This window comes from Anopheles cruzii, chromosome 2, assembly GCF_943734635.1.
Source record: "Anopheles cruzii chromosome 2, idAnoCruzAS_RS32_06, whole genome shotgun sequence".
NCBI classification, from domain to species: Eukaryota; Metazoa; Arthropoda; class Insecta; order Diptera; family Culicidae; genus Anopheles; species Anopheles cruzii.
In genome coordinates this window covers 10,279,824-10,303,867 of record NC_069144.1, presented here as the reverse complement: position 1 = coordinate 10,303,867, position 24,044 = coordinate 10,279,824, and the positions used below count along the sequence as shown (strand labels likewise).

Sequence of the window (24,044 nt, the reverse complement as noted above, 5' to 3'; positions counted from 1 at the left end):
TGATGTGATCGGCTCTTCAGCGAAAGTGACTCTTCATCGCCTACTTGGGCCCACATCTTCAATCTATACAAACTGTTGGCAGCAAAGGTACGTTCGCCGTGTATTTACAATTCCATGAATTATCCTGATTTTGTTTATAATTCCTCCATTATTTGATAGTTCAAACACTTGAAAAAACACCAAAAGATACACTTGGAGGGGATCCGCAAGATGTGAGTGAGATCGGCTCACAGTAACGTCGATTGAGGGGGACGCGCTCGGCAGCATCATTAATCGTCCACCCTAATCCGCCCGTGATTGCGGGTGGGCGCATAATAACGACCACATTATCACCACCTTCGCCACCGAGGCGGCGAGGACCTTCCGCTTTTGCTGACCTCCTGATACGAGCTTGAGCTCGAGGCTCCGTTTCCTTTCACAGTAACATTCATTCGCAGCTTATCACGGAAGCTTGCAGGAAACCGACCGAAGACCGAAGCCTTCGTGACCTTCGCGCTCTTTCACCGGAAGTTGGATTGATACGCGAACTGTTAGCCACTCTGTGCCTGTAGCCACCTTCTTCTAAACCCTGAAGCGTCCGTAACGGCGAAAAAACGGAGCAGAATCCAACGCACGGAAGCAACGCAAGCATCCTTCGCCAACGCGGCCTTCGTCAGCGGCAGAGATGGCCATCTAATCGGGACCGGTGCCACACGCTGCCCGGCGGCTATTTGTCGGCCGCATCTTCCACCGTATCCCTCAGGCCAGGTCAAAAGGGGTGCCATTATTTATGAACACATCGCTTCCCAACGACCACACCGACCGATTGACTCCTGGGCTTGCACCGGAGAGCCCTTCGAAGCACTAAATTAACATGCCCTTTTTGTATCGAGCAGTTCACTTATCTCGGGCGCCATCGGGCGTTCCGGGCGTACCCAACAGGATGCAGGCACGTCTCTTGGTCACACACCCCTGGTGTGATGGCGAGGCGAGCAAGTGGTCGTTTCTTGCGCTGGTTCCTGTCATCAGGTGACTCTACACCGAAACCGATCGAAACTAACTAGCACACGCCCCATCACTCTCGGCACACACTCAAACTGCAAGCCAAGCCACCGGCAGCGAGCAGGGAAATGGAATTTTAATATGTCGCTACAATTAAGCGGAAGTTTAATTTCCTCCCAACGCAAGCATCTTTGCATCTTTGAGGCCGCCTTCCAGCTAATGCCGAAAGTATTTAGCACAAATTGTAGTGCCTGCTGCTGCCTGCCTAGTGTGCAGTCTCGGCTTTCGTCACGTGGTCCACGTGACAGACGTTGGCCCCCTTGATCGCTCGGTTTTCTTTATCTCCCATTATTTCCCCCGACGGGAACGAACCGCAAGGACCCGAGAGGCAGCTTCCTTCAGGCCCGGGGAGTACATTAATCAAACGAGAAAACGCGCGACCGGTCGCTCGCCGGGATCGCGGTCTTGGCGGCCGGTTCACGAACGGAATGTCCACAGCCACTGGTCACTGGCGGTGGACATTCTCTGACGAATGGGAAAGAAAACTGTAATGTAATTAAAACCGGCGGGAACCTCAACCCGGCAGCCCGGTGGTGGACGAGAAGAGAATTAAAAATGAATTGTGGTTGTCAAAACGAATTTAATTGGAAGCTGTTTTTTTGTTGTGGGTTGTCATCAGGCTGCCGCCGCAAGAAGCCGCAAACAGCGGGGACACGAAAAAGAAAACAATCCGAAACTGTCACCGAAATCATTAACCGTAACTAATGCAACTTTGTCACTGCCGTTACTCGATTCTTGGCAGGAGGCCCCATTCTAGCGGTAGACTTTAATGTTGCTACCGACATGTTCGAGAACCTTGGTGTCACTTTAAGCCTAAAGGTTCACTGGTAGGACAAGTTGTCGATTCCGATATCCGACGAACTAACTGGTTGTTGGAACGGAACTTGGAATTACATTTTTAATGTATTCTCATCAGCCATCCTACAAAAGTACCATTAATCCTTTAAAATGAGACCCAAACCCTACCTAAAATCAACAAAAAAGAACCCAACATCAACTGAAAACAATAAACGAAAGTTTCCTTAACAATTCGGCTCACTCGTCCCAGTAGAACTGCACAACGCCAGTCATTAGCAAGAGCGACCCGAGCAACGAGCAAATTATAAAATTATGAACCTAACCCCCGAAACGAGAGAGTTCGGCACCGGCTGCGCCCGGGAATCGGATTTGCATCCGTCACATAATTAAAAATCCATCCTCCCGAAATTGCATTATCCGATCCAACCCATTCCACCCGGCGTGGTGGCGTGGCTGGCCTTCGTTTCGCGGCCGATTGTTTCGTGTGTGTTGCAATTATCAACGAAATTACAGGCAGGCAGTCAACTACCTAGTGCCAGCGCCTGCAATCAACGTAATTGGACTGGTCCGTACCTCGTTCTCTTGAATGCACCGGAAGTGTCAATCGATTGACGCTGACGTTCGCCTCGTGAGGCGCAAGTACTAAATTCGCGTGCGCTTCTCTGGAGAATAGGGTCCAACGCTGGCATTCACTTCGGACTTATCCCCTAGAACAAGGAACCAGAATTAGGACAAAAACCTGGTGACCACAAAGAACGAATACGAAACGAGCTGTTATTAACTTATGAACCAAAAAAAAATTAATATTAGTCCTTGCTTCGCAATTTGCTCCAAGGATGGCACCCGAAAGGAGCCCTGACAATTAGATTAGACTAAACTTTTGCGCCACTTTGATCATAATACGCTCCAGGACGCAGACGAAATTTTATCCTCTTTGTCGGACACTCTCACCCTTTTGGTTTTATCGAACCTTAGACGACGGGGTTACGGCGCCCGGAAGTGACCCAAAAACGCTGGCCGGAAGAAGTGCATCATCTCGCCGGGCCCTTCACCATGGACCGAGTGGAAAGAATGTGGCTCCAGAATGTTCCGTTATGTTGTTTCACGTGTCACAATTGGGCGCGCACTTACGCGGTAAAGAATCCCCCGCGGGGGAACGAGCATATTTATTTTACGGACAGCCCCATTGTGGGGTTAACTTTTGACAGAACGGCTTCCAGAGAGCCGGACAACGATCTAACTAGAAAATATAGTAACGTATAATAGCGTATTTATTCCTTTTCTTCCAATTTCTGGTGCTGTCCTGGACAGACTGAAGCCGGACGAAACGGATCAATGTCAGCTGCAGAAACTTGGGGCCCACTTTTTCGAGTCGGACTTGGATCCACTTTCGGAGCATCCGAGGCACATCCGACGTCGTAGTCGTCCTCGCGAGTTGGAAATGATGAGCCAAGGATGAAGCTGAATGCTTTTCCATTCCCTGATCGATCGCTGGGAAGAGTGTGTGTGGCAAGCAACCAAGGGGCAGCAAAAATCTCGGCCAAGAACGGCCCAGCATTGTTCAGCTACAACGTCTCATTACAACGACCGCGGGCGCGCGTTTGCTGCCCTATCGGTGCATCGCAAACCCGGGCTCGGGCCGCACAATTAGTGATTGCCCTCGCCAAACAGCATCCGAAGAATGGCCTGGTCGCCGGATGCGCCTCCTCGGCCCCCCGGAACGCCGCCATTTACCAGTGACATACAGGTTCTGTCTCAACGACAACGACCAGAACGGTCGCCTGTGACTGTGGGCTGCTCTCGAAATGCAATCCACTTTCTTTTGTCATTTTGCTTCCTTTTTTTTGCTTCAGCATTATGGCCTCCGACTGTGTCTTTCTTGCCCTTGGGAGGCGGCAGCCCTCAGGGTGGGCGTAATAATGTGTATGCTGGCGGCCCCATAAACGTGGATGTGAGGATCGGTTATGACATTGCGCACGAATGGTACACGCTATTCTATCGATCCATTTGGGCCAATTTGAACATCGCTTACCTTTAACGCTCCCTTTCCGAATCATCCGGACCCTTCCGAATAGTGGCCTAGCACTCATTCGGTCGGTTTGATGCCCATTCAAAGAAAACTCATAAAGCGACCCCCAAGAGCATCCTAAATCCTCTTAGCATCCTGGCGGCCTAGGGTTAAGTGAGTGCACTTTCTAATCACCATCATACCCACCCAGCGATTTGAGCCTTGTACATTACTAAAACAATCGTCCTGCCGAACGACTAACAACAAATTCGGATTCGGTCCTGCCCAATCGCCCCTCTGTTCGAGAGGAAGGAATCGCAATTCAACTAATTTCTCTGTCAAAAACGACAACACACCCTCGCGTTTGGTCCACCGGCAAACGACAGGTGGAGTACCTTCCGGTAAGTACCGGTAACCCCAGAATGCACCGAGGACGACGCTCGGGGAAAACTTTCTAATTTATTATCGTTCAAGACACAATCGGCCGGCCATGGCCTCGGTGGCGGCGGCGAAAAGAAAGAGGACCCGAATGCGGACCGACAGACCAATGTTTTGGGGTTCGGGCAGCGAGTCGAGATGCCCCGCTTAATTTTGGGCCTCTTCCCTCCGACACGGTTTCTGGTCTTTCTCCGGTTCCCGGTTATGCTGGACGCCTGCCAGGGTGAACGAACGAATTGCTTCGATTGTAAATTAAGCTGACAACCGGGACACCAACCGGCCCTGCCGTGGCGGGTCGGGTACGGAAAAAGAAGTTGTCAAGTAACGCACAGCTACACGATGGCGCTTTCTGCTTTCGGCAGCCTCGGCCGACACAGGCTCCGATTTGTTATCCAACCGGACAGGACCCGTAAATAAGCGCTTCATGGGTGTTAAGCGGAGCGATTACGGACGTTTTAATGCACGATGAATGTTCGAGCCAGACTTTGCTTTGGTGATGTTTATGCGATTGGTACATGCTTCATTGGGAAGTTTTGTGCTTTCGAATGCTTCTCGCAGGAGCAACGTAATCCACTTCAGAGGAAATATTACTTGGAGACCAAATGCTTGCTTGCTGCTTGACATTTGATCTGTTGATTAAAACGTCGATTTTCCTTCTGAACAATTGAAAACTTATATGTCATTAATGATTAATTAATTTAATGAATTAATGTAATTTGAAATTTCAATTTTTAAAAATCAAACAACAACCGACAAAACGAGTTCACTTCGAGTTGAATCGAAATTGCTGGCAAGCTGTCAGAAGATAGCCAATAGTTGTCATATTCAACCGTAGCATGCTTTGAAATCCTTTTAGAAAAAACAGTGATTCGAGTGTCTCATGCATCAAGTCAAAACCCAAACCCAAAAATCAAACTCGAGGTACGTCTACTGTACAGTTAGTACCTTCTGTTGTTTAACCTCCGATTCGAATTATTCACAACCTTTTTTGAGTTCTGTTCCATTCCGAACGATCTTTGCTGACTACAAAACAATTGCCGATCAAAAGCTACGCTTGTTTTCAATCTACCCCAATTGCTGGACCGTGCTGGCTTACCTCGTCGTGTTCGCCGTGCCAATCTGCGGTCCAAGCTGAGTTTCCACCACCTTTTCCCTTGCTTTTTTCACCGCCACAAATCAAATCCCAGCAACCATGTTTTGCAATTCCCGTCGAAAGCTCAGCTCAACAACAGCAAGCGGCACACTTGGATGGTGTTGTTGAAGTAGCTTCCCCAATCGAAATGCACCCAATTAAAATGCATCCACACAAACAATATTACGCACACACACACCCACACGCACTCTCTGGCCGTATCGGGAAAATGGATTTCAACGGGGCAACGCGTGTTTCGAGTGATTTCCTTTCGAGTGGCCGAAGTTTGTGTGTCTTCCTTTCCAGCACTTCACTCCACTTCGAGTGAATCGAGTCGGCCCCGAGTGGCCGAATGCGTTTCCTGCCGGAAACCGGACCACTTTCCGGTGGCACCCGCTCGGCACACGGTACACGGCAGCCACGGCACACTTTACACAAAGTTTCACCTTTGATGAGCAAGCATCCTTCGGCGCGCCTACTGAAAGCCACCAGCACCAGAGCCGTCGCGTGGCTTAAAAGGCCGTCGGGCTATATTAACACTTTTTTTGCCTTGCAGATCCCGAAACGGATGCACACGGTTCGCGTTTCATCTCGTGCGCTCGTCCCGTCTTATCGATAAGGAAATTGCTTCTCTCGCCACGAGCCACGGCCAAGGACGATGAGGGCGATAATCTACACACTCCGGGACCTTACGCAATCTGGTCTAATGTTGGGCGCACTTGAGAGCCTTGTTTGCTTCCACGTTCGCACGCCATCAATTGCGTGAGTTCACGAGCGTTCGAAGAGAGGCGAAAAATTGGGCGAGCGTTCGAAACAGAACTTGAAACAGACGCGGCACAATATCACAACGGGCCGCACCAACACCACCACCGGCTCGGTATGATTGGTTTTAAATTAAATTTTACTTTAACGGCTTCCTTCATTTACCCGATTTTAGCCAGCCGCCCGTAATGGGGTGGATGGTGAACGGAAACGGAAGGAACTTTTCCGTGGGATTCCACGATTTTTTATTTCGACATTCGAGCAAGTGGTCCTCTCAGTGGGCGCTTTTAATTTCAGTTCACACAAACTTCCGTTGGAACACAGCACCACAGCGCTCACGTGAAGATCATCACACGCACGCACACGAACCACCACCACCTCCGGAACGCGTTGCAGGGGAACCGCTGCCGTACCGATGCCGAAGGAATCAGAGCAGCGACTGAAGATGCGAACGCAAACTGAGCGCACGCGGCGCGTTCACAGCACCAGGCGCCTCCTTCTCGAGACCCGAACTACGACGAAGACATGATCACTCTGGTGTGTGTGTGCGCGCGTGTGTGTCGTTTCCGTTGTAAGTGATCCTCGCCACATCGCGAGTTGGGGCCCGAACTCGTTGGCGTTCGGCCACTCGTCGGTCGGTCGGGCTTCGGGTGAAGCTCAACACGTGCTTTCGCCCGAAAGGCCGCCGAAGCACGAATGGCGCGCGTGGTAAGCACCAGCTACCGGTGGAGATGTTGGCCCCGGCGTGGTGTTCTGCTAAAAGTTGGTCTCCGGTTAATGGACGGAAGTGTTGCAGACGTCAAACGCAGTGACCGAACGAGCAGTGTGGCCGGGCGGGAAATAATAACCGGACTGTGGGGCCGAGTAATCGGCCGAGATGTCGGTTAACCGCACTCAACACACGCTGGGGTGTGTCGTAGGTAATGTCGTTTGTTACTGACGGCTTACTGTTGCAGGGCCACATGCTGGATGAGTTACGAACTAATCCTGAGGACACTAAATATACGTTCTACTTCTACTAAATATACGTTCTAAGGTGCGTTACTGGAAGCGCAAAAAAAAAACCGGAAACCCATTAGGAAGTGATTGCAATGGGATCAGGACCACTCCCAAGCGTAGGAAATGTCGAAGATATGACAAGCCGTTGGAAGCCTTTGCGTTGCCGCTTCGGTCCGCTTGGTGGTAATAAGAAATTAGCGCGATTTAATTAATCTGTCAACACAGCGCACGTGGTTGGTTCCCTCTTTAAACGGGCTCTCTCTCTCTGTTCCTAGCTTCGGTTTCCCCCTTAATCCTATGATACCGAACGAACGGGGAGTATGATCGGCCACACCAGGTCACGAGCTTGATACTAACGAACATTGGCGCAGAAATTACAATTCTTATGAACTAGTTCTTCAACTCGACGGAGAAGTAATAGAAAGAAAGACCACTCTCGTACGCGCTACGTCTCTCTAATGGCGATATCTGAACGCAGGATGTGCAGTCTAGAATATAATCCACTGTCAGTTTCGATTACCGCGCGCCGAACGGAAAACCACTCTCCGGAATGTGCGAGTAAAAATCAACGTTCCGAGGAGTTTCGTCCAGATAGACTTGCGCAGTTGTGAACCTTGTGAACCTCTAGTGTATTTACTAGAGTTTGAAGTTTATCTTTTAACCATTACCTTCCATGATTTCGAGTCCCTCCCAGAGCACGATAGAATCCAGTACACCGAACGCACGCCACTAAAACGCAAACTGTCGGCGGGTAAGGCCGGAAACTTCTGAAACGAAACAAACTCGGCCAGCCGGTGGCGCCATCAACAGTTTCACACTCGGTGAGGCACAACACGCCAGAAGCCAGCCGCTCTTTAATTGAATAGAAAAACCCACATCCAGCAGTCAGAAGGACTATCAACCACACGCAACTCGACGGCTGTCCAGGATTAGCATCCATCGAGCACATGGTTGCCCACGGGAAAGCAAAAAAAAGCCCACGGTACACAACCAGAGCATCCAACCGGAGTCTAATGTCGGTCACGGAACACTCTCTACCGGTAACTGTTACAGCTGAGCCGGATCAGCCGCTCGCACGAATCCCGGTTGACGGTTGGCCACGTGGACGAGTCCCAAAAACCTGTGTGCGGTGGCTAGACGCGGCCATATGGTGTACAATCAGCGTTCAGTGAACTTTGCGGTTCGGATTTCACTGATGCCAAAACAAAAATAATCTAAGTCAATGTGAGCTCACCATCCATTTTGCCGGCGTCCTGGATCGCAGCCATTGACAGAGCTGTCCGCCTGAACTGACAATTGAATGCAACATACACGAGTGTTTCCCAGCACACCTCTCCAGCCGCCCAACGTGTGTTTCCCATTGTCCCCGGTTATTAGTGCCAGTCTGTTTGCCCGAGATCCGGGTTGCCCGGACGGTGACCAGAGGCACTGCCTGAGTGAGAGGAGTATCCGGCAGGGAGGCATCCGAGTGGAAGATGGCTAGATAAGGCCTCGGAGCGTTCATCACAGGCCTCCGGAGTGGTTCCAAACATCATCGCGGAAAGATCTGCACAAAGTTGGTGGTGGTGGCTTTTGTGCGGTAATTAAACATGGATAAAATGAACCAGATTTTTTAGAGCATTTCAGTAAACGGTTGTAAAGCATTTGGGATAACAAATAAAATGCCAGCAATGCCCGTGTGTCATCCCGTCGGCCTGGCCGGTCGGGTTAGCTGTGTATTTCTTTTCGAACATTTGACAGGGGACCCCACATTTTGGTTTGGTTATTGCTAAAAAACGCCCCAAAGTATGCAACACGCAATGCACACTGTCATTTCTTTCTTAGCACGTGCTCCGTTCCGCGTGTCATTTGGGAACGAGTGCTTCTAGGAACGGCACCGAGTCCGGATATGATAATGAAACCAGACGAAGGTCACTCAGTCGCGACTAGACGACCATCTACCGAGCTGCGAGCGTGGCAGTGGCCACATTCTCCGGCACCGCGCCCGTTCACCCCGCAATTGCAATTGTTGTTAGGGGGGCGGCGAAGTGTAATGCTGCCGATTACCTTTGGCCCTGCACCAGCTGATTTATAGAGCTCCGAGTGCCGCCGTCACTAATCGGTGACATTGAATCGGGCGCGTGTCACCGCGTCACGATCTGCTCGAAGCCCACCGACGCCGATGCTGCGATGGGATACCAGAAACTGGGCCAACCACTGGCTGGGGCACAACCGGGTTTCCCTTTCATTTATCGGCCTCGGGGCCTGCTCCGGACAGCAGGACCCACCCGCCCATCCCGCGGGGCAGGATGCGGCATTTTTCGTTTTGGGGCAACTGCCGCCCGCTTCGAAAATTCTCGACAATCGAAAGTGCAATCATCTGTGGCGCGTATGATAATGAAGCTTTTTACTGCTTCTCATGCGGCCATATCCTAGTTTTTGCCTGCGTCTGTCACATACCCCCATCCTTAATGGATCCCCTGTCTGCGAGCCAGGGACCCCCTCGCGCTCGCCCCTACATCCAAATTTAGTCCGCAATGGCTTCCGCCGACAATGCGAGATTATGATTCCTATTGGCGGTCGACGGCGACGGCATTCTTCCATCCTTTCTGGTTTCACCCACGGCGTTCATCATCTCCAAACCGGCAACCAGTGCGTCAGTGGTCGGCCACTTGGGCACGTTTCTCGGTTTATGGATTTCGTTTATCCCTTTTTGGGATTTTTTTTTCGTGAGGCGTTTGTTAATCGTATTTTGAGATTCTTGGGCCCGGCGGGGTGAACGATGTACGTGTTCCGGGACCCCGTGCGCGAGGCACGACCACATGAAGTGATGTTCTTCGTACGCACACACGCAGGCACCGGATTTGTCCGGATCGTCAGGATGCGGAGAGATACTTTCGCGCGAAAAGGATTTGGATGCTTTCCGGAAACCGTTCAGATCATTGCGCCAGTGTGCATCAACTCACTCGCTGGTAGACCTCCTGTCCACCTTACTGGCTGGCCTTCGATTTGATATACAACGCGTTCCTTGAACTTAAAATGCACCCCAATCGGCCGACACCAAACCGGCTTCAAACCGACGAAGGTTCTAGGTGCCGGACAGAATCTTATCCTCTCCTGGAGGGACTGTTATACCCCGTACGGAGCCCGAAGTGAGCAATAAAGCTAGATACACGAACTCGGCACACGATCAGTCAGCTGTGAGCCTCGGCCGGAGACTGATCGCGTCGCCGGCGTCTCTGGACCAGAACGTCGCCGTAGTGGACGGCCCTCTCGAAGTGTGTGCTTTAAAGCGTCTGTTTGCCCGCGTCGTCAGCCCTTACACAATCAGTCCAACGTCGATTGTGTGAACGGCGCTAACAGGTTTCACAATTGCATTTTGCGACGTCAACAGCTCAGCTCTGATAGCTCATCACCTTAAGGCGCGTTATGAAACTTGGTGTGGTCTACCAGTGGCTACTCAGCGGCTGCTGGTGGTGGTGTTGTGGAGCTAGTGCTGCCCAGCCCAACATTGTCATCATCGTGGCGGACGATCTGGTAAGTCTAAGGCGGCGACGAATTCGTCACGTGAACTATCAATTATGATTCTCTACGCGGCAGGGCTGGAACGATGTGAGCTTCCACGGCTCGAACCAGATTCCCACACCCAACCTGGACGCCCTGGCGTACGATGGCGTCATCCTGAACCGTCACTACGTGCCACCGCTCTGTACCCCGGCACGGGCTGCCCTGATGACCGGTCGTAATCCGATAAACCTGGGTATGCAGGACGACGTCATCATCTCCGACCAGCCGTGGGGTCTCGGGCTGGATGAGCGGCTACTCCCACAGTACTTCCGCGAAGCCGGCTACCGGACGCATCTGGTCGGCAAGTGGCACCTCGGTTTCTTCCGGCAGGCCTACACACCAACCCGCCGGGGCTTCGAGTCACACTTCGGCTACCTGGGGCCGTACATCGACTACTGGGACCACAGTCTGCAGATGAGTGCGGTAAGTGCAGGCCACCCCCCCGAAATCCAGCACACTACTCTATTCCGCACAACTCTTCCGCACAGTCATCCTCCCGCGGACGGGACCTGCGGCGGAACACTGCCGTCGAGTACGTCGCCAATGGTACCTACGCGACGGATCTGTTTAACGACGAGGCCATTCGTATCATCCGCTCCCACAACACAGCGGAACCACTGCTCCTGGTGCTGACCCACCTCGCGCCACACACCGGCAACGTGGACGATCCGCTGCAGGCACCCGCGGAGGAGATTGCCCGATTTGGACACATCCGCGATGCGCGCCGGCGAACCCTGGCAGCGATGATATCGCGGATCGATGCCGGTGTCGGGCGGCTTCACAGTGCCCTTCGGGAGCGGAACATGGTGGAGAATAGCATCATTCTGTTCTTAGCGGACAACGGTGCCCCGACGGTCGGAATACACGCCAACTCCGGATCGAACTATCCGTTGCGAGGGGTAAATGTACCACGGACTGGGACACGTCCATTAAATCCCAATCTAATCGTCCCCCTTCGTTACAGCAAAAAGCTTCCCCCTGGGAGGGCGCAGTCCGTGGAGTGGCCTTCATCTGGAGTCCACTGTTGACAGCGCGAGGCTACGTTTCCGAACAGTGGATTCACGTCAGCGACTGGTTGCCAACGTTGGGTCGCGCAGCTGGCATCGGCGCGATCCCCAGGACGGACAGTCCCATCGACGGACAGGATCAGTGGAGCGCTCTGCAGTCCGGCAGCGGTTTGGGGCCGCGATCCGTTGTGATGAACAACGTTGAAGATCGGTGTAACTACAGTAGCTACACGAAACGTGGCTGGAAGTACGTCAGTGGATCCTGTGCCGACGGCCAGTACGACGGTTGGTTGGGCGAGTTACCCGATCACGATCAACTACCCGAGCAGCAGTACTTCGATCTGCTAATGGCCCCGGACACTTTGGGTCAAGTCTTGCGACTGCCTCCCCCGGATAAAGTGAGGAGTCTTCGAGCAACATCCACATTGCAGTGCCAGAATGCCGCAGAACCGGATCGGCCGTGCGAACCACTCGTCGCTCCGTGTCTATTCAATCTGCTCGAGGATCCGTGCGAACGGAGAAACATCGCCCAACAGCATCCGGCCATCGTGGACGAGCTATACGCCGATGTTCTGTACTACCGGCGGCACAGTGTCCGGCCACGTAACCAACCACCGGACAGCCGGTCCGATCCTGCCTCGTACAACTACACCTGGACCTGGTGGCAGGACGAACTGGACGCGCGGATGGTTCGCTCCCCAAGCATCCTACCGATGCTGTTGGCGGCAGCAGCGTTAGCCATCGTATTCGCCGTATGCTTAGTGGTGAAACTCGTTTCATGCAGTCGAAACAGTAAGCTGGAAGACTGCGGAGGTCGCGACTGATAAAAACGGGCGATAAGAACACCCTCTACGCGGTCAGATCTGCGTCAGATCTGACCGCATCTTAGCCGAAAGTGACCTACATTCAGTGCTTAACCGAAATTGTTGCCCAACCTGTTGCCAGACTAAGATATAAAACTTTACGATCGCACGACTCGACTCGAACTGCCTAGCCGAGATTGTGCGCCCTTTTTGGGTGGTGTTTAATGATCATGTTTTCCGACTGCAACAACAACCTCTACAGCAAGATTCAGCAAGGGGGTCCCAGTCGTAATCAAGGCGCAACTTTAATTCACTCTCGGAATCAGACGTCAGTTATGGGATGATGAGTGCACGGGGCATAGGGCGCTAGCAATTACAACTACTCTTCGGTTCTAAATTGATGGGTCGCCATAACAATTAAGTTGCCCCCGGCGAGCTGCATCAATCAACAGTGGCTCAATCTGAACACCTGCCAACATCTTGGCGCTCTCCCGATAGCGTCCCGATAAGGGTAAGGTGTTTGTAAAGCGGAACCGATAGACTGCCCCGACATAACGCGGAAATCGTCCTTTTCCAAGTCGTGTTATCTTCGTGGGATGAATTGTTGCCAGATTCGAAGATAGTTCTCTAATTAATTTGTTGTTCCAAGGGCTGGAGTCTATGAAATCCTCCCGTTTGCCGGATTAGATATTAGAAACGCATATTGATATACAAATAAATAAAATGCAGTGTGATTCATAAAGTGTTTGGATTTTAAACTACCGATTACTAGACTTTGAAACGTCTAGGGTTTTGGGGTTCGGAAAACCCCTCATGTCGTGCAAGCCAATGCATCTGCACAACGACCTCGACTGTTCGGTGCTGATGTTGGCTTAGCGTCATCATTGGTCCATATTACTTCGAAAATAAAGAAGGAGCCGCCGAAACTTTCGATGTTCGATTGCAATCAATATTTTACGCCCCATCTTTGCGGAATCCACACGCTGAATCGCCCACCCTATACTAATTACTGCGCGACTCAACTTTGCGTTAAGCGCACAGCGTACCAACGTTCTCTTATTCCGGTGACTCAGCTCTCTGTTGTGGCGCTGGCCCGCAATGTTTCAAGATGCGGCCAGGTACCTATTGTTTCGCCCTCGCCTTTTGCAACGACCGCAAGCGTGCATTGTGAATGCACGCGGAAAGCGTGCGCGGCCAGAACGGCCGTAAATTAACCGCCTCTGTCACACTGTCAGCTGTTCAAACGGTAGCGGTGCAACAACAGAACAGAAAAACAAACAACCGCGACTCATTCCGTGTAGCGCCAAGAATTTCCGCCATCTGTTTCCGCAAGGCGCGAGCTACTGGGAAGCTGTGGGAGCATCTGCGGGCTTTCTTTTAGCGTGGAGATCGCACTCTAAATATTATTTACTCCGGTGCGGTCTGTCCGTGGCGACTTATGTTTATTGATTTGTGAAATTCAGAACGGATAAATTGGGGTTCTGGCTATCGGAGTGCTGGAAACAGCACTGGATTCATTACTAACCCGGTCCTTGCGCCCGAAAACCCAAACCACTCAAAAGTAACAATCGCGCTGTGCCAAAGTGTGGCTCCACCATTTCTACATTAATCGTATCTCTTTTAAAACGGACATTGTACACTTGTGCACTTCCCGACTTGTAAGTACGGGCGCCGTTCGGGGGCCCTCGACAGGGCCACGACATAAATCACAGAGGATCCCACTCCAGAAACAGAGCCCGGAGCCCAGGTCCCGGGTTCACCAAACCTAACCAGTTATCGGACGAGGTTGCACTAAAACGATCCTCTTCCTCCATTCACAGCCAGACATGACAGGGGGCCCAGGCCGTAAGTTTCGCGATAACACGCGGCGCTGTCGCGCACTGTGCGAATGTCTTCCAATTTGGTTAAAGCATTCATCGGGCCAGAGCGAGGCCGTCCACTCAACGCCTGGATCGGCTGTCCCCGAGTGTACCGTCGACGATGCTCAGTCCATCGTCAGACATTCGCGAGTGCGGATCGCAACGGACGGGGCGCGAAGCTATCCGATAGTGACCGGTCTACGTCCGGACCACGTGGGACTGTCATCTGCGCACGCGATGCGCATGTTGTTTGCTGTGCAAAACTAGTGCCACTTAGCCCGTACCGGCCAGCTGGTGAGATAATCCACGGTCAACGCCCCTTGCTAACGGACCGATTGCTTGCCGAGGAAATCGAGCACACGCCGGGACGACCCGGATCTGGACCGTGGCGCTGATCGGTCCAACCGCAACGCACTGCAGCAACTACCGTGATACATCGAGGCACCGAGTAATAGAAACCGCTTCGCACCAAACGCAGCCAGTTCCTGAACGACACTTTGATTGGGATACTACGCGCCTCAGAAGGAGAGGGCCCAACACCAACTTTACACCAACCGGCCGACCGGGTCCCCTCACACTCGGTCTCGGTCCCCTCGTTGCCGTTGCCGCATGCGTGCCTGAAACTGATCTGATAAAATGTAATTGCTTTATTTTGTTCCGTTTTTATCGGTGCAGTGCGGGCGATCGGCGATCTCTGGACTCCACACACACACTTAGTGCGGTGTGCGTCTCTTTCGTATTTCGGACAGACGAAATGTGAATGTTTTGTGTTTTGTTGAGTGCTGCTTGGTGCTGTTTGGTTCTTGAACATTTTGACACCGCGACGTGTTTATCGCGGCCAGATCAAGTGATATTTAATCAGACGCGTGTACGACGCGTTTTTGGCCATCCCGAACGACAGGCCCCCCGTCCCCGTTCGTTGTGAAGGTCACAGCGAATCTGTTGGCAAGAATTGGGCGATCCCCAGACAGTGCGCACGATGGCAGCTGTCAGGCTGCTAGTGTTGGCGGTGTTAATCGTTTCCTGGTGCAACATAGCGATGGCCGAACCGCGGAAGCAATCGGCCCCACCGCCCCATATCGTGCTTATCGTTGCGGACGACATGGGCTGGAACGATGTCGGTTTCCACGGGTCAAACCAGATCGCTACGCCCAACATCGACGCCCTGGCGTACGATGGCATCATCCTTAATCGGCACTACTCGGCCCCGATGTGCACCCCGTCCCGGGCCGCCCTGATGACTGGTCGCCACCCGATCAACCTGGGCATGCACCATTACGTGATCGACATCGACGAACCGTGGGGTCTCGGGCTGGACGAGAAGCTGATGCCGCAATACTTCCGCGAGGCCGGCTACCGGACGCATCTGGTTGGCAAGTGGCACCTGGGCTTCTTTTCCGAGCATTACTGGCCGACGAACCGGGGCTTCGATACCCACATCGGGTACCTGGGGCCCTACATCGACTACTGGAGTTACGTGTCGAAGATGAACAGTGTAAGTATGGTGGCGAAAGTGAGGCATTTGCTTTTCTTTTTAGATTCTAAGAGAACTATCAATTCGGCTCAGGTCCTCTGTGCTGGCCCGGTCTTCGCACAATGTATAGCATTCAAGGGCAAGCTCCAGAGGCCATCGGGTTGTAGCCTCAATCGAACCCGATAAACTTGAATGTTGATTTTGAAAGGCGTACAACAGTTTTTTCCCAGAATTCGAAACTTGTTCTCCCATCGTCGGCCAGAGCGACATCAAACCAGTTCCTTGAAAATAAATTTTTTTAAATGATCTATAAATGTTACCTTCATAATCGAAGAGCCGCTGCTGGCCTCCAACTGCTCGTGCAATAGATTTTTATGGTGTCCTTGAAAGTGCGACACTAGAGAGAGTGAAGTTAGGGCACTCGGAGCACTCTCTCCGTGTTCGTCCGTTAATTTTGTGCAAACCCCGTAAGACCCGTGCTAGGTAAACAACGCGGACACGCTGTGGCCTCGTTATCACCGTTCAAATAATAATGCAAGAGTTCCATAAATCTCAGTCCCGTCTCGTCTCGTGTTCGGCCTTCACAGGGCGCGGCCTTCGAAGGGTACGATCTACGGCAGAATCTCGCCATTAACCGCGCGGCGAACGGGACGTACGCAACGGACTATTTCACCGGCGCTGCCAGCGACATCATCGCATCACACGGGCGTACTGGCGATCCGATGCTGTTGGTGCTCACTCATCTGGCCCCGCATGCCGGTAACGACGATGATCGACTGCAAGCGCCACAGAAAACGATCGATCGGTTCGACTACATCGGCGACATCGACCGCCGCAAGTACGCCGCAATGATGTCCAAGCTTGACGACAGTGTAGGCGAAGTTTACCAGAGCCTGGAGGCCAACGGTATGCTCAACAACTCGATCATCGTCTTTCTGAGCGACAACGGCGGCGTCACGCAGGGAATGCACAGCAACACCGGCTCCAACTATCCGTTCCGTGGGGTGAGTCTCAAAACGAGCACAAGGTAACGTTCGAACCATAATGTTCCTACTTTCTGTTCCACCGTTCCAGCAAAAGCATTCCCCTTGGGAGGGAGCCGTACGAACGGCGGCTCTCATCTGGAGCCCGCTAATTCAACAAGCGCAGCGAGTTTCCAAACAATGGTTCCACATATCCGATTGGCTTCCAACGCTGGCGTCGGCCGCCGGCATCAGCCTTCCGCACGACGAAACCGCCAGTGACATTGACGGTATCGATCAGTGGGAAGCGTTGGCCTACGGTACCGGAAACCCGCGCCAACGGTTGATGAACAACGTGGACGAAATTTTCGGCTACACCAGCTACATGGAGAACGGACTAAAGTACGTGAACGGTACGACGCTCGAGGGAGCCAACGATCGGTGGTACGGCGCGGCGGACTCGCTCGACAAACTCCCCGGGAACGCACAGTACCTGGACACCGTAAAGTCCAGCCCGATCGGACGTGCGCTGCAGCTGGACGCGATCGTGATGGGATACTTGCGGAGGCACGCTCGCGTCAACTGTAGCAACGCGATTGCCACCCGTGACTGCAACCCGCTGCAGAGGCCCTGCCTGTTCGACATCATAAACGATCCGTGCGAGATGCATGACATCGCGGCGGAACACCCGATCAGGATGCGCCAGATACAAGAAAACATTGAAGACTACCGATCGCGCGCGGTGAAACCACGCAATCGTCCACACGATCCGGCAGCGAATCCGGCGAACTTTGGTGGCGTTTGGAACTGGTGGCGAACGGAGCCGACGAGACAGGTCGCCGCCCACGACGAACAGATGCCGCCTCCGTCGCACTCGCTGCCAAAGGACACCCAGCTCTACGTGATCGTGCCGATTGTCGTAGTCGGGATCGTGTTCGTAATTGGCACGTTGCTCTATCTGTCGAACAAAAACGTCATCACACTGTTCCGCAAGACCAAGACGGCGGGTGTCGCCAACATGCCCAGCGAGATACCGACCACGGTTGGTCCGTCCGGCTCGGGCGATAACAAGCCGATCGATTCTGCGTTCAACTCGAAAATCTACGTCATTAGTGATAGGGACCGGTAACCGGGCATGGAAACCAGGGGATGTTTGTTACACTTTTGTTTTGCCATTGTTTTTTTTTGGGCTAAGGGTCATACTTAACGAGCACACTGGACACTTAATGGAAACGATAGTTTGCAACAAAAAACAGCGTTAAGACCATACACTTCTTAAGCACTTTTATTTACAATTAAACTAAGGTAGATCTCCAACGAACCACCAGTACGAAATTCACTATTGTCAAATTTACTTGATAAAAAACGGGAATTCAATCACAAACTTTTGTTTGCCTATTTAATTATGATATCACACTGGGAAGATGGGTAAGGTTAGTGGTACCGTTCGAGAGCTGTTCGGTAGCGATCAATTATGCATGTTGAGTGATAAAATGCCGACTGCTGATAGTAGATAAGCCAGAGTAAAAGAAAGTAAAAGCCAGGGGAACCGGAAACCTTGATCAGTCAACTTCAAACGCGCACGTGACGGTGATCCGTTAGAAACGTGAAACGCGAAATAATTCAGGGATGTCCCTTGAAATATTTCCGTCTTGTAGCGCGCCACAAAAACAATGCGCTGTTCTGTCACCTGTCATTGTTTGATTGCCAAACACGGTGTTCTGTCATTCGCGGTTTCGGGTTGTGCGGAGAAAAACTTTTCAACATGAATTTGTTAATGAAAATTGCCTTTCTAATCTCCGTTTTTGTTTGTTCTACGTTTCACTTTGTGCAAGCGGTAAGTTGGGGCCACTTGTTCATGGGACCGATGATTCAGAGGGCTTTCTTTCACCGTTCCACAGAACTCTCTCGAGTACGACGGATGGCTCAACATAGCCCTTTATCACGCCTTGGACTACGATGAGCCGAACAAATTCACGCTGCGGGGCAATGTTACGGTCACGAATCGTAACACGGGTCTGGTGTCCGTCGCCCAAGAACCGCTATCATTGCAGGATCGGAACAAACTGAAACGCCTTGCCCAGGAGAACCGGCTTTATCGACTTGAGGCCCATGTTTCCGATTCCGACGGGGTTACCACGTTTTTGACCTCCTCCAAAGCGGTACGTACTCGGAGCGATGCGGGATGCGGGTTTCCACGTTTTACCAATCTTTCACGGTTTCGTAGTGCGCTCTGGCAAAATCGCAACTCACCGACGTGCTGTGGGTATCGCTGGACCACTCCGGCACGGTGACGGGCGTTACGCAGTCGGTGAGCAATGGCAACGCGAATCACTGTCACGATCTGTCCAACAGCGACGTGGATGTCCTGGATGAGTTCAACACCGACGTCTATGTGAAGCACACGGAAACAGCTCCCATTCCGGATACGGCCAGCTTCATACAGAAGATGGAACGAGAACGGGAAGCCAGAGAGCGCGGCGAAACGAAGGATAACCGCAGCTTCTTCGCTAAATATGTAAGAAACAAAAGTTTTCCCATCTTTCGACAGAATGTTCAGCATCCGATGCTCCATGCTTTATGTCTTTCAGTGGATGTACCTTGTCCCGGTGGTGATTCTACTGCTCATTTCGGCAACCAACCCCGAGGCTGGACAACGCTAACAAAGCTCTGTGGCAATTATTTTAGTTAATTTAAGCTACACGAAGCCAAAATACAGAACGACAACAGAGACCAATCCGGTTAAAAAGTTCACACTAACAAGGGTGACCAGGTTTAATGAGTTCACTGTTTCTTCCCACTCGCGCCGTCCACCTCGGCGGCTTCCAGTTCCACCGTTTTCTTCTGCAGTTTTTCCATCATTTTGTCCTCCTTTTCCTTGCGCTTCGCATCCTTCACCTTCTTGCGGTCTTCGCGCTCCTTCTGGGCCAGCATCTCCTGGAACCGCTCGTCCCGTGGGTCAACCTTGAACCCAAAGTGTCTTCGAACTTCCTCCACCAGCCGATCTTTGCGCTCCTTGGCCTGGCGTGCCTCCCGTTCCTTCTTCTCGATGCGTGCGTTCAGATCCGCCGTCCATTGGTCGAGTTTTTCCAGCTTGCGCGCAATGTCGGCTTCGCGTGTCTCGATCTCCGCCTGGCGCGCCTTTTTGGCTGTTTCGTTTGCGTCCATCATTTGTCGCAGAGAGAAGGGAAACGCCACCCGATCGTACTCCGCCTTTTCGTGTGCTTCTTTCGCAGTTGGGAAGCACATTCCTACAAAAATTCGGATTGTCAATTATCATTCTGCATTTTTAACCGGATCTGAGGGGGGTCTCGGACTTACTCGGATCCACACGGCTGCCTGCGACACCGTACCGGCCCAGCATCATGCGCTTATACTTGACCGTTTCGTGAATCCACGACTGTGACTGTTCGTAGGGCAGCAGCTCGTGCAGCATGTTCCGGTGCTGTGGCAGTAGGCGCGATTTGTTACGCAGTGCCTCGACCCGTGCCTCCCGGGCTTCGGCGGACTCACGATCATCGTCCACAAACGTAACGGGCAGTTCTGTAGCGTCCGATTCTTCAATCTCCAGCTGCTGTTCGTTTTTCTTTGTCGCTTTGGCCGCACCCAGTGTGATGGTGCGAAGGGGCGTGCCTGGGCCGGCACGCAGCATCCTGAATGGTAGCACTTTTAGTGAAAACATTATGCAAACTTTGTCCAAACACTACCGGGGTCCGTTTTTTGTTGTATAAGCCCGAAAAGGCTCGTGTTTCGGAGATGTGTTTTGGTATCCGCCTGACAGCACGATTTTGACAGCTTCCCCGCGCAAGTGAAGAAATGTCAAAAACCGTGACATCATTAGGCCGTTTTGCGAACAAACAAAAAGACCCCCCAAAAAACAACCGATAAGACGGAATGGACGGAATCATCGGTCAGTGCGTTCCATTTCCCGCACTCCGCCAATTAAACGCGTAGAAAGCACGGTGCGTAGTGTCCGTGCAGTGTGTGTGCCGCTTGTGGTTTAAGTAAACAAACTACCCGGACAACAACAACGCATCATTAAGTTCCCGACACCTCGACGGCGCTGTGCGCCGTGTGACCGGACCGGAGGAGCAGCGTACAGAAAGGTGGTGCAACAATGTCCACGAACAGTGGCTTGCTCTATCCCAGCTTGGTAGAAGTATGCAACTACCACGATATCTACGTTCAACAGGTACGCATCGCTCGAACCGCTTCCGATGGTGGTGCCACGATGGCGCGCCAGTCGGCTCTCGCCTAGCGGCTGCGCCCCGCTCCGATGACGAATTTCGATCGAACTGTGGACACCCCGCCAAAGTCAGTCGAATGTCAATGCCAAAACTGCGCTGGCCGAACGCTTTCGGGCGAGCACGGGAGAGCGACAGACACAAAGGCCGATCGGTGACCGAACGTGCAAAACAAAGAAGCGATTTCGCTTCCTTTTTTTCTGGCCACCCTCGCCCCCGCCGGCGGAGAGGGGGAGGCACAACATATTCAGCAGCGAGCCCCGATAGTCAGTCTATGTACTTTCACTCACAGAATGGTGCGCTTTCTGTACTCCGATATGTTTCAGCAGCCCGCCGGCCAGGAGGAATTAGATAGCGCTAACACTACCACAACCACTGCACCTCCACGTGGCATGGCGCCACCACCACCGACTAGCGGGGCGGCCGCCGTTCCGTCGCCATCCGAAACGCCAGCAGTAACAGCAACAGCAACAGCGGGAAGCGGTCCCCGGAGCGCAGGGTCCCGTAATGCTCCATCGGCACCATCGGCCGGAGCCGTACACAGCGCGCACGGTAGCGGACCGAGCACGTCACGGCGAGGCGAACCACCCACCTACGAGGAGGCGGTCGACATCGAGGGACCGCCACCGTCCTACGATTCGCTGTACGGCCGCGTCCGCGAAGCTCACAAACGATCGCAAGGGGTCCTAGATTTTGTAAAGAACATCGTTATCCTCGTGCTTGGCACCCGTAAGTACACCGCGGGCCCGTTTCCAGTTGAACCCGACTCAAAATCTCGCCTTTTCCACAGTTGGTTGCACCATCATCCTCGGCATCACGATCGTCATCCCGGTGTGTATGCTTGTGTTTGGGATCATCTACCTGTACGATTGCCCGCAGGGCGAGTACATACCGGTGTATCTGCTGGTCGGCGGTGGCTTCGGAGTCCTCAAGCAGCTGTTGCACCTCTCGACGCGTGTCCGCAGCCGCGAGGAGCAAGAGCTCGAGAGGCTGCGCCAAACGCCCACCCAGACGCTGATCAACTGCTTCATGCTCGGGTGGTTCATCATCGGCTCGTTCTGGATCTACCGGATCTACGAGCCCAACTACGACCCGGCGCTCGGCAAGTACTGCAACAAGTCACTGTACCTGTTCACCTTCTGGCTGATCACGTCCGTCTACATTACGCTCGGCGTCGTCACCGTCGTGCTGTGCGGCGTCAGCATCATCAGTCTCATGCTCCACCGGCAAACCTGGCCACAGCAACCCGGCGACCGCGTCCAACGGGGCGGTTGACAGTGCTGATCAATCGCCGCACACCACCTACCGCTAGTTAACGTATTTTCGACAGTTTTCTAATCGCTTCACGTATTTACAGAGCGCGAAAAAAGGGTTTACGACGGGGAACGACTCTCGAACGGACGGACGGAGGGGCAGAAGATGAAATGCACGCACAGTGAAGACGCCGGCCCGCGCTGCGTCTACCCGGAAGCCGGTCCCACCGGTCCGGGGTTAATTTCTATCTAAATTTTAGGCGATCGTACAATCGATGTGAAACGCTTCTGTAACGAAAAATTGGCGAAATCCCCGTTTTCATTCATATGCATGTTGCACGTGACATACGAACGCACACGCCGCGGTGTTGCTTTATGCTTTATGTTTACTCTCTCTCTCTCAATCACTATCTCCTTCTCTCTATTAAAGTGATATTCAGCTGGGTAAGCTTCCAAAATTTAACCAAATAACTTACAGCAGGCTCCATGTGTGCCGGACCTGAAAACATCCGTCTTTAAGAAGAGGACCATTGTTAAGGCGCGACTTTACATTGAACTTGAACTACCCCGAACATGGTAGTAATATTTAGAAATGGTTTTATTTACGACCCACTCTTTAGTGGAAGTTGTTTCTGTGTGGTCACCAGGTTAAAGGTTGTTCACTGCGCTGACTGGGTTTACACAACTTTACGAAAGTTTGAGATAATTTTTCACTCGTTTGTCGACTGTTTGAAACACGCACGAAAGCGTGACCCAAAACCTATGATCCGAATATACTCTTTCGAAACGAAACCATCGTTCGCCCATTTTGGTCGTCACTATTTAGGCTAGGTATTCAAAGGTCGCAGGAGGTCCAGGACGGCACACAGTACCCGCTAGGGGTCGACCGCGGGGGGCTCGTTTTGTGCTTCCAGCGAGACGCACACCGGAATGCAGAAGAATATGCAAGCAACGGAAAGGGCAACTGCAAATGAAAGTGATAACCAACAACAAACCCGTTTGTGGGCGCGCAAAATATATTGCGATGGCTTAGGTTTAAGTGTGGCGCGCGCGTTCAGTTTTTCTACACCTTTCTTCCGGTCGATCTGTGTCTCGTGATATTTCGTTTTCGATGTGTGCGCGCTAGGGAGAAAAGGTTCGCGCGTACCGCTTAGTTCGACAAACACACGCCACTATGATAAATGGTACTGTCTGCATATAATTATTGAAAGCCACTTAATCTCCGAAGCAATGAAGGTTATTTTTATTGGAGAAACACGGGAACAAGCCGCGTCACCGCCAAAAACGAGAGAATCCCTGAACGAGAGGGCGCGCGCAGCATATACTACCCGAAACCCGAAACTATTTACTTGGCACTAAGAGCGAAAGGGAAAAGGGGGACTAGAAACGGTGGCGCATTATTGCCACCACCCTCTCTCTGCATACTCTATATTGCTAACCAACTAAATATTTATAAGAAAAGTTACGGTCCTACAGTACATTTAACCACAGTCTGTAAAAGACGCTGGAAGGTTGAGGGTGAAGACGGCGATCACCAACATAACTCTCAAGTCCACTACCCTACCGCTTAGAAACGTAGCGTTTCGATTCTTAAACTAGAGGGACGAGAGCATGCGGCCAGTGTAATAGCTCGATAAGACACGAAAAGTTTCTCCGTTCTTCTTAAATACCAGAACCAATAAACACCTTCACTTGAGCAGCGAGCGAGACCGAGACCG

General features: G+C 52.3%; 5 protein-coding genes across 5 annotated transcripts; 4 read left to right on the top strand and 1 right to left on the bottom strand.

The window, feature by feature from the left end:
* The first annotated feature begins 10,586 nt into the window (after positions 1-10,586).
* On the top strand, positions 10,587-12,555 carry LOC128278398 (arylsulfatase B-like). Its single transcript, XM_053017127.1, has 4 exons — positions 10,587-10,694; positions 10,758-11,147; positions 11,213-11,623; positions 11,689-12,555. Exons 1-4 carry the CDS (start codon positions 10,587-10,589, stop codon positions 12,553-12,555), a joined length of 1,776 nt encoding a protein of 591 aa, XP_052873087.1.
* A 2,817-nt stretch (positions 12,556-15,372) lies between these two features.
* On the top strand, positions 15,373-18,146 carry LOC128277509 (arylsulfatase B-like). Its single transcript, XM_053015978.1, has 3 exons — positions 15,373-15,888; positions 16,455-16,871; positions 16,942-18,146. The coding sequence occupies exons 1-3, from the start codon at positions 15,373-15,375 to the stop codon at positions 17,956-17,958; spliced, it is 1,950 nt and encodes a 649-aa protein (XP_052871938.1). The 3' UTR covers positions 17,959-18,146.
* A 395-nt stretch (positions 18,147-18,541) lies between these two features.
* On the top strand, positions 18,542-19,580 carry LOC128269273 (ER membrane protein complex subunit 10). Its single transcript, XM_053006686.1, has 4 exons — positions 18,542-18,666; positions 18,731-18,991; positions 19,057-19,347; positions 19,421-19,580. The coding sequence occupies exons 1-4, from the start codon at positions 18,595-18,597 to the stop codon at positions 19,490-19,492; spliced, it is 696 nt and encodes a 231-aa protein (XP_052862646.1). The 5' UTR covers positions 18,542-18,594; the 3' UTR covers positions 19,493-19,580.
* Positions 19,480-20,596, bottom strand: LOC128269272 (growth arrest and DNA damage-inducible proteins-interacting protein 1). The gene is made up of 2 exons (XM_053006685.1): positions 20,151-20,596; positions 19,480-20,080 (listed from the first exon to the last, which is right to left on the bottom strand). The coding sequence occupies exons 1-2, from the start codon at positions 20,509-20,511 to the stop codon at positions 19,614-19,616; spliced, it is 828 nt and encodes a 275-aa protein (XP_052862645.1). The 5' UTR covers positions 20,512-20,596; the 3' UTR covers positions 19,480-19,613.
* A 92-nt stretch (positions 20,597-20,688) lies between these two features.
* Positions 20,689-24,025, top strand: LOC128269271 (uncharacterized). The gene is made up of 3 exons (XM_053006684.1): positions 20,689-21,021; positions 21,403-21,802; positions 21,864-24,025. Exons 1-3 carry the CDS (start codon positions 20,947-20,949, stop codon positions 22,346-22,348), a joined length of 960 nt encoding a protein of 319 aa, XP_052862644.1. The 5' UTR covers positions 20,689-20,946; the 3' UTR covers positions 22,349-24,025.
* Positions 24,026-24,044: the final 19 nt, after the last annotated feature.